General features: G+C 48.1%; 1 protein-coding gene across 1 annotated transcript; it reads left to right on the forward strand.

Moving 5' to 3' along the window:
- The first annotated feature begins 6,400 nt into the window (after positions 1-6,400).
- Positions 6,401-6,820, forward strand: LOC107047957. Its single transcript, XM_015270889.1, has one exon. It carries the CDS (start codon positions 6,401-6,403, stop codon positions 6,818-6,820), a length of 420 nt encoding a protein of 139 aa, XP_015126375.1.
- Positions 6,821-10,526: the final 3,706 nt, after the last annotated feature.

The following is a 10,526-nucleotide window of genomic DNA, read 5'->3' on the forward strand; positions in this document are numbered from 1 at the left end:
CTGCCTCGGTAGCGTTGGCAGCAACGGTGGTGGCGAAGGTCGTAGGAGAGCACGGTAAGATCCGCATAGAGTGGACCAATTGCCGGATAAGAAGAGTGGAGAGACCTGTAAAATGCTTCAAGTGCTGGCACTATGGACACCTGTCCACCAGATGCACGAACACAGCAGACCAAGCAAAGATCTGTATCAGATGCGGAGAAACGGGCCATAAGTCTGCTGACTGCCAGAAGGATGCCCGATGCGCTCTGTGCGTTGAGAAAGGGAACATGGAAAATCTTGCCCATGTAGCTGGCAGCAATAGATGCCCGGTCTACAGGGAAGCATACCAGAAGATGTGCAACAAACGAAGATGAGGGTACTCCACTGAACCTCAATCACTGTGATGCCGCACATGATCTGCTTATGCAGACGGTGCGTGAGCTGGAAGTAGACCTGGCGTTAATCTCGGAGCCGTATAGACACCTGGCCACACAACCATGGGTAACGGATACCACCATTAGGGCCATTATTTGGTCCTGTGGTAAGTGTCCGTTCCAGAGCGTGGTCAATTGTGGAGGGGCGTACTTTGTGGCGGCTAAGCTGGAGGGAATTCCTTTCTACAGCTGTTATGCTCCACCCAGCCTCACTTTCGATGAGTTCACCGTCTTTCTGGATCGACTGACTGAGGATGCGAGGCAGCACTTTCCTGTGGCAGTTGCCGGGGACTTCAATTCCTGGGCGGTCGACTGGGGCAGCAGGTACACCGACTTAAGGGGACGAGCACTACTGGAGGCTATGTCAACCATAGATGTAGTTCTCCTCAATAGTGGTGAAAAACCAACATTCATGCGGGGAGAGGCAAGTTCGATTGTGGACCTGACCTTTGTGAGCAGTGCCCTCGTGAGGGGGAATTACTCCTGGGAAGTGGCAGACTTCTACACAGCCAGTGACCACTGTGCAATACTATGGGAGGTATCGACGGTTCAGAGGGTTGGAGAAGCATGCCCGAAAACCAATACAATTGGCTGAAAGGTTAGCAACTTCGACGTTGACACGTTTTTGGTTGCGCTGGACGCTCGCCCAAACGCTGGTAGAAATGCCATGGAGAAGGTCAGCGAGATCATGAGGAGAGCCACAGACGCTTGCGATGCTAGCATGTCTCGAAATCGCACTCAAAGCCGGCTCCCACCGGTACATTGGTGGAATGATCGAATCGCTACCCTCCGTAAGGAGTATCTCAGGGCGAGGAGGTTATCACAACATAGCAGGAAAAGGCCAAACTCCGAAGAACTGGAGGCCCAATACAAGAGTGCGCGCCGGGAACTGAACGAGGCAATTAAGTGCAGCAAGAGGCAACGCTGGAAGGAGCTAGTGGATGGAGTTGAGGATGATACATGGAGAGACCCTATAAGGTCATGATGTCGCGGCTGAGAAATCAGCCGATGCCCTCACCGACATGTCCCCAGCTCCTGGAGAAGATCGTCTCGGTGCTGTTCCTTCAACAAAGAGAGCTCAACCGACTATCAAGACAATGTGAGGTGGAGGCCATCCTGCCTATCACAGAAGATGAACTGATGGAAACATGCGGTAGAGTAGGCAATATCAAAGCCCCTGGTCTAGATGGTATACCAAACATTGCGCTGAAAGCAGCCATCCAGGCAGTGCCACCGCTGTTTTTGGATGCTTACAATGCATGCATAACTGAAGGTTACTTCCCTCCGAAGTGGAAGCAGCAGAGGCTAGTGCTACTTCCAAAAGGGAAGAAGCCGCCGGACGAGCCATCATCTTATCGTCCACTCTGCATATTGGACACAGCCGGGAAGATCCTTGAGCGAATCGCTCATAGGAGGATCGAAGCAGTAGTCGACCCGCTGCTTGCTGATGAACAACATGGCTTCCGAAGGAATCACTCTACCCTGGATGCTATTGAGATCGTCGTCAATACAGCCAAGGAGGCGATTTCGGGAACCCAATGGAGAGGGGGCACAAAGAAGTACTGTCTGGTAGCAACACTAGACATCAAGAATGCCTTCAACTCTGCCAGGTGGGATTGCATCATGAGGGCTCCTGAGGCTTTTCATGTCCCCGAATACCTGCAGAAATTGGTCAGGAGCTATTTCACCGACAGGATCCTCAAATATGACACGCAGACTGGTCCCAAAGAGTAAAGAGTCACCGGGGGAGTTCCTCAGGGCTCTGTGCTGAGTCCACTGCTGTGGAATATCATATATGACGGACTCTTGAAGCTGATGCTGCCAAATGACGCGAGGCTTGTGGCATTTGCGGACGACGTTGCTGTGGTGATTGTAGCGAAACACCTGGAGGAGATCCATCTCACATTTGACCTAATCTTTGAGGAGGTGACGTCAGTGCTGACTTATGGGATTCCCATCTGGGCCGATGCGCTCCAGTTCCAGGAATCTCGGCGTAAGATCGCTCTCGTCTATCGGCAGAGCGCCCTGAGAGTTGCTAGCGCTTACCGCACAGTATCGGAAGATGCAGTTTGTGTGATCGCCGGAATGCTGCTCATCGAAGTATTGGCTGAAGAGCGGAGGTGTCTTTACCGGCGGAGAAGGCACACTACATTGAGCCCAAAAGATCTCAGGGAAGGGGGGAGATGGAACAGCACCAGCCGATGGCAGGTGTTGTGGGGTACCTCAGCGAAAGGAAGGTGGACTCACCGTCTAATACCACAGATAGATATTTAGCTGAACCGTCCCCACGGAGAGGTCAACTACTATCTGACGCAGATGCTCCCCGGACACGGATGCTTCCGGAAGTATCTTCATAAATTCAAACTTGAAGAGACCCCGCAGTGCCCGACCTGCAGTGGAGAAGGAGAAGATGCTGAGCACGTGTTTTCCAGGTGCAAACGCTTCGCACTGCTTCGCAGTAGTTGGAAGACTGCAGTGGAACAGAGAGTCCCACCTGAAGACCTGGTGAAAATCATGATTTCATCGAAAACAGCATGGGACGCCACGAGCACGTTCGCAGCCGAAGTTCTTTCAGGGAGCAGGCCAGGAGGAAGTAATGAGAACATCCCCGAAGAAGGAAGCATTGTCTTCAACCACCTGATGGGAGAGCTGCGGCTAAGACCACCCCTGCGAAGTAATGCCTAACGGTGGTTCCGTGGGGGGGGGGGAGTAGAATTACAGTGTCGTGGTCTGTTTTTTAGTCCGTATGGGTTGCAAATTTGCCGAGCTGAAAGCAGGTCTCACTTACCGGGAGTGAGACCTGGGCTCGTGATCGTTACCGTCAAGGAGATGACGAATGATTCCCTAGATTCTAAAGGGAGATGCTCATGCGTAAAGGGAATTTCTCAGACCATGACGTAGGATAAAAAGAAACACACACACACATACATACGGCGCGGCGTAGTCGGCGAGGAACGCCTTTACCCTCCGAGAGTTTTCGCAGGCTGGAAGGTCCTGCAACTTGGCGCGTCCCCAGGTGGTGGATGGGGGAATGCTCGATATTCTGAACTGCCGTTCAGAATATAGGATATTCACTAAATAAAATACGTCGGCGCGGACCAACACCTTCCGAGAAACACAACTCTAAAAGAGGTGTGCAGGGTGGGAACACCCCCGGCTCAGGTTCCCGATAATAGCTCGCAGAACCATGATGAGTGATGATAAAATAAAGAGTTCCTATGCAGGTAGCCCTCTGAGGGGGAATTCTGCCATTAGCGCTAATGCTTGTGCCGGCTCCGAGGATATGGGAGGAGCCAATCATCATTTGATTGGAACAAAGGTGGACCACTTGGCCTCACATGCTACAAGTGGAAATGAGCAACTCCCGTGGGACTCGGATCACCGGAATCCGCTCAAATACGAGGAATTCCTGTCGGCTAGACAGACCACATCGGTGTCTCTCGAGGAGACACCGATGCATGCTGAATTGACGAGCCTGGTGAATTGACCAGCCTTGCTAACACGAGGCTTAGCATGTACAAGAAGTGCACCAGACTCCGGGAGATAGAGGATGTAGTCCTCCGAAAAATCAGTGAACCGACCACAGTAATAGAGGAAAGTTCACAAACAACACCGTCGCTCATTCGCACGTACTCGAGCGTGCTGAGGAAAACCGCAGGGGATGTCACTCCAACATCCAGGGACCTGAAGAGAGGGAAGAGGAAGAAGGAGCCGACACCTACACCGCCGTCCGCCGAGATGAAGAAGTCTCGGAAGAAACGACGGAAACAAGGAAACGCCCCTCAAGAAATCCGAGGAATTCGGGTGGAGCAGGCACGAGAGCCGAAAGACAACTCGGCGTCTGCCCATCGGAAGGTACCGGAAAAGCCGCAGGCCTGGCAGGAGGCGAAAGCCGGAAAAAGCGGCTCGGCCTATAACTCGTCCAGATGCGTTGCTCTTCACAACAAAAGAGAGGAAGAGCTACGCTGAAATCCTCCGCAAGGTGAAGCAGGAGGTCGGCGACTCCAGTGACTGCGCAGACAAGATACGCAGAACGAAGACTGGCGCACTCCTCATTGTTCTGAACAAGAACAAATCTGGAAGTGCAGCTCGTCTACAAGCTGCCATGGCAGATATCCTCAAGGACGACACAGAGGTGATGAGTAAGACTCCAGAAGTGGTTCTGGAAATAAAAGATCTTGATGAGATCATCACGAAGGAGGAAATCTGGGAGACTATCCAGAAACAAGACGGTGTGGATAGCAGCATCCCCATGAACGCCATCAAGTCTCTTCGAAAGGCCGATAGGGGAACGCAGAGAGCGACTATCAGAGTCACCTCAGACGTGGGCTCGAAACTGCAAGAAAAAGGCAAGATCCGGATAGGAAGGGTTAAATGCCGTATTGGCGCCACGAGAGGCCGACAAAGTGTTTCAAGTCCTGCCACTACGGTCATCTTGCCGTGGGATGTAAAAATGATGTTGACCGGTCCAAACTCTGCGCCAAATGTGGAGAGGCTGGTCATAAAATTCCTGATTGGAAGAAGGAAGCCAGGTGTGTAGTCTGCACTGGACAAGGTAGCGCAAAAAACATTGCCCATGTCGCTGGGAGTAGCAAATGTCCCCTCTAGAAGGCGGCAGTCAAGGCGCTGGATAACAAACGACGATGATGAAGATACTCCAGCTCAACCTCAATCATTGTGAGGCTGCCCAAGGTCTGCTCATGCAGACCGTGCGAGAGCTGAAGGTGGACGTGGCTATTATATCTGAGCCATACAGGACACTAGCAACGAAACCCTGGGTGACCGATATTGGCAAGAAGGCCGTCATTTGGTCTTGCGGCCAGTGTCCGTTCCAGACCGTTGCTGTCAGCGGGGATGGCTATGTTAGGGCCAAGCTGGAGAACGTATACTTCTACAGTTGTTATGCTCCGCCTAGCCTTACGCATGATGAGTTTACGGCCTTGGCCATCATCTTACCGTCCGCTCTGCATGCTTGAGACGGCCGGGAAGGTCCTAGAGCGTATCATCCATGATAGGATAGAGACAGTGGCGGAGGCCAGGATGGCTGACAACCAGTACGGTTTCCGTAAAGGACGATCCACGCTTGATGCAGTGAGCCTTGTGGCGAGAATCGCCAAGGACGCAATCGCGGGAGAAAAATGGAAAGGCGGCTCGAAAGAGTATTGTCTGGTAGCAACGCTCGAAATCAAGAACGCCTTTAACTCAGCTAGATGGGATATCATTATGGAGTCCCTCAAAACCATGAGCGTACCAAAATATCTGCGAAGAATGGTAGCCAGCTATTTCATGGACCGAGTCCTGAAATACGACACGGGAGATGGCGCAATGGAGCACAAAGTTGTGGCCACTCCGTCTTCCAGTCCAGCTCTGAACCAGGAGACTGACGTTACCGACCAAACCACATCCGACCAAGAAACTACAAAACCCACTAAGCGACCTCCGACGAAACCTCGTGAGAGAAAGCAGAAGCTTCTTCCTCGTTACCTCGTGGACTGACTACAGCTGTAGCATATTTTCTATCTCAAGTCTTTTTTATATATTTAAATTGTTAACTACGTCTACTGATATTTATATTAATAAATATTGTTTACATGAACAAATCCACTCTTGAATATTTTATGTGGAATAAACCATCATAACCATAAAGTCACTGGGGGTGTTCCTCAGGGCTCAGTACTTGGACACTCCTATGGAATGTCATGTACGACGGACTATTTAAGGTATCATTACCAAGAGCAGCAAAACTCGTCGCTTTCGCGGATGACGTCGCGGTGATCATCGTGGGCAAATATCTTGAGGATATTGACAACATCTTCGATGTGACCTTTGCCCGAGTTCGCCAGTGGATGGAGTGAGGTGGCTTGCGACTGGCAGGGCATAAGACGGAAGTCGTATTAATTACCAGCAGGAAGAAGGTAAAGACAATCACGCTGCGAGTTGATGATCATGAAATCACATCCCAGCCGTACATTCGGTATTTAGGGGTGATGATTGACACCGGGCTCAATTTTAAGCAGCAAGCTGAGCACGTGGCTATGAAGGCGTCAACGGTGGGATCACTCCTTTCAAGATTGATGCCCAACGTGGGAGGCCCCAAGCAGACGAGGAGAGCACTTCTGACATACGTAATCGTGTCAGTCCTTATGTATGGTATTGTCATCTGGGCTGATGCACTGTCATCGCAGGAGTCACGGCGAAGAATGAGTCCGGTCTATCGACTGAGTTTATTACGTGTAGCCTGCGCATTTCGCACGGTTTCCGATGATGCTGTGTGTGTCATAGCCGGAATGATACCGATAGAGATACTAGCAGAGGAACGAAGATCTCTGTACCAGCAGGGAGGGTCGACCTCACTGATGCCAGCCGAGCTGAAGGCCGAAGAGAGACCTAAAAACATGGAGAGATAGCAGGCACAATGGTACATCTCACTAAAAGGGAGATGGACGTATCGCCTAATCCCTCAGGTAGGTGCTTGGGTAAACCGTAAACATGGTGAGGTTAACTACTACTTAACTCAGATGCTTTCAGGCCATGGATGTTTTCAGGCGTATCTTCATAAATTCAAACATGAGGATTCCCCGAAATGCCCCTTTTGCACTGTAATTGATGAAGACGCGGAACATGTGTTTTTTGTGACTCCACGTTTCAGAACGAGCCGCTCGAAGTGGGAGTCTGCACTTGGTGGAGCAATCCTGCCTGAGAACCTGGTGGAAGCAATGCTGTCATGTAAGGCAGCCTGGGACGCGACGAGCGACTTCGCGGCGAAAGTCATGAAGTAGCTACGGGAGGAAGAGCGTCGCTGAAATAATGCTGCATAATAATGCTGCAGAGGAACAACAACCGGAACCTCCTTCTCACCCCCCACATCTGAGTGCGGAAGGAGGACGTACGGTACAGTGTTTTGATAGAGAAAGAGCCACAGCTAGAATGTCCCCCCCCCCCTGAAGTAATGCCTAGCGGCGGTCCCGCGGGGAGTATGGGGTAAGTGAAGACTGGTCTGACTGGAGTTTAGTCGGTATTGACAGTATGTCCGAGTCCGAGACTCGCCTGACGGAGGGAACCATGGGTCACCTCCCTCGGGCGGTAGTGCATAAATGCATTCTCCGAACAGACCAAGGAAAAAAAAACACACATTCCCAAACTACTGTCTTTCTTTCTTTCTCATTTTTCATCATCTTTTATTAATTGATGTCTTTTTTTTTTGTTTCAGAGAGGCGATCGGTGGGAGGGCGGACTTGGCCCACTCACCCCCAGAGCTCAGTGGGTCTGGGCTCTAAGGCGTGAGGCCCGGAAGTGGGAGATCGAGGACGAGCAGGCCCTCACCCTATATGACTTGGAGGATCTGTGGGACCTACACATCCTCTTCGGGGACGCCCCGCCCCGTCCAGACCAGAGCAATGACAACTGGGACCTCGAGGAGTGGGAGTGAGGCACAGCCGCGGGGAGGGGACCACACAACGATAATAATAATATAATGTATTTTCTTTTTTAAAAAATGTATTTTTAGTTATAAGTTTTATTTTTAAGTTTTAGATTTAAAAAAAATGTATTTTGTAGAATCAAGGTTTTTGAATAAAAAAAATACATTATATATTCCTCTTCTTCATTTTAAGAATAGAATACCTCCAAAAATTTACTTCCCTTTAAATTTAAGCGACTAGCAAAAAAACTGTTCACGTTGTTTTTTTTCATTAAAAAATTCATTCTTAAAAAAAAATTACATAAAAAAACATACATTTAAAAAACTTATATCTAGTTTGAATAAAAAAAAAATGTTCATTAGTTTTTTACGAAAAATTACAAAAAAACATCTCAACTTAAATAAAATCTAAAAACTTAATCTAGCTCATATCTAGCATAAATTCTAAAACTAAATCTTACGTCTAATTCTTAATACTAAGTCTTACATCTAATCCCTAATCGCTACCTCAAAACCAAAAATAGTTTTCATTCGTCGGGTTCAATCGCGCGTCGTTGTGTCTTATATCCGTAGAGAAGGGTTGCAGCGCCATTATCAAGCCTTCGTTATGGGCCCGTCGCGCGGATAATCTTGCTCTCGGGTTTCGTGATGACGTCATGATACTTTGTCCGTCGTATACCCTTGTAGTTGATCTGGTAAAGCTCTACCTTATCGACAACGAGGGCACGAATCAAGTCGTAATGAATCTGTTTACGCATCTCGTAATTAAGCCTAACCCCTTTTATTTTACTAACTTCTGCAATTGTTCCATCCGGTTCCTTTACACGATAAGTATAAAATTTAGCACCGCCTGAGACAAAAGACGTAATAAAACTCCCTTCTCCATAGCCCTTGACGTCATCGGTCAAATCACCTAGAAAATTCCCTAGTGGTAACTCGTTACTTCCGTCGCTCACGTAAATAACCCAGTCTGTATCATAATACAAAACGCGATCTTGCTGTTTTTCTAAATAAGAATATAACTTGAGACGTGCGTGAGCTATTGTATAAGCCGCAATGACAACGTTGGCTTTGGTAGACAGTTCCGCAGCTTCGTTTAAATGTTTCCAGGATATGAAGAGAGTCTCGTTATCGACAGGGACAAGCTCTGTCACTTCGATTTCAGAATTGAACATTATGTTAGCAAACTCCTCATATGACCGAATAATTGCCGTTTTCGTTAAATTTTCTCTTTCCCCAAATTTACCCCAGAGACAGTTTGAACAAAGTTTTGCTACTGCTCTGAATCCAGTATTTTTTTAAATTTTATCCTTGTCGAGTTTTATTCCCTCTCTCGCCTCATATTCGGCTATATATCTATCCTGGGATTCATCATCTATGCATTCTGCGGGCCAATCGGAAGCCTCTTGTTTGATTGTTAAAAAAGTGCTGATATACTCGGCAAATAAACCTCATGTTCGTGACAAAGGATCATAACGTGTTGTTTTTTTACACTCCCAAATTTCACTAATTTCCAAAATTTTATACCCCACCTCTACGGCTTTACGGAGCTCTGGGGCAATCCAAGTCCCCAAAAACTTGGGGTCAGTGGGGTCATCATGAGGGCAATTGTCTTGCACCAAACCTTCGCAGCATGACCGACAGAGAGGAAACAGTAGCTTACCGTGTGCTTTGACAGGTAAAACTGGGTGAAATAATCGTCGCGGGGGTAAAATGCGGCATTTCACAAGTCGCTCTATCCGTGAAATATCATTATTAGGACATATGAGCTGACAATCATTCCCTACATGTACAGTGGGGTGACTGATAGGAAAAATCCCCGTGTTTAAAACGTATGGATATAATGAACAAACGTCGACATATCGAATTTTTTCATTCTCCTTAACATCATAGTGTGTTACAGTATTTCCCGTACGTCCACCGTAAAACGCATCTCGAGGATCTAAAGCAACAAACATTTGTTGATCGATATTTTCAAGAAAATTTGACAATTGGAGATCTGTCTTTTTTTTACGAATAAAATCGCATTCCCACATTTCAACGATTTCGTAACCCAAGTTTTGCAATTCCCGTGTAATTGCTCCTGTTCTCTCATATCGACTCTCTGATGTATCCTGTGACCGTTTTCTAGATTCTATAATACTAATTCCTGAAAAAAGGATTAGGGCGAGTCAAGAAAAGGGACAAATAAGGGATAATTTGAGAATAATCTATATTCTTTTCTAAATACAATTATGATCGTCAAAAGACGTAAATAAGGCCTTTGCTGAGATCTAGGGAGTGGGGGAGGCTAGGCAACTTTTGTACACGTAAAAAGGGAGTGACTCTAATGCAGAAAAAGGGGAGAAGCTAGTCGTGTCGAGGGAATGCAACTAAATATGAAAATAATGACTGAATGGGGAAGAAACAAAAGAGTGTAGGCTCACCGTTGGGGGGTATGAAGGGTAATATTGTGGGGACAAGAGGGAAAATGAGGGGGGTAACTCGTACTCACGAAGGGACTTCACTCTGGCGAACACGTGGAATTCCACTGGCGCCTTGCACTCCTTCAAAATACCAGGGCGTTTTCCTGGAGAGCCTCCTTTCCACCTCGGGGTTTCCTGGGCACCAATACTAGAGCTGGGATGAGCTCGATGTATCAAAAGTCCTCTTTTTATCCGCCAAATAACTTCCGGGCGAATTTTACTGTATTC

Source organism: Diachasma alloeum, unplaced genomic scaffold (genome assembly GCF_001412515.2).
Source record: "Diachasma alloeum isolate Michigan unplaced genomic scaffold, Dall2.0 Dall_scaffold_78918, whole genome shotgun sequence".
Taxonomy (NCBI): domain Eukaryota; kingdom Metazoa; phylum Arthropoda; class Insecta; order Hymenoptera; family Braconidae; genus Diachasma; species Diachasma alloeum.

Coding starts and splice junctions, on each gene's coding strand:
- LOC107047957 (XM_015270889.1), top strand. CDS start 6,401: ATGATTGACACCGGGCTCAATTTTAAGCAGCAAGCTGAGCACGTGGCT.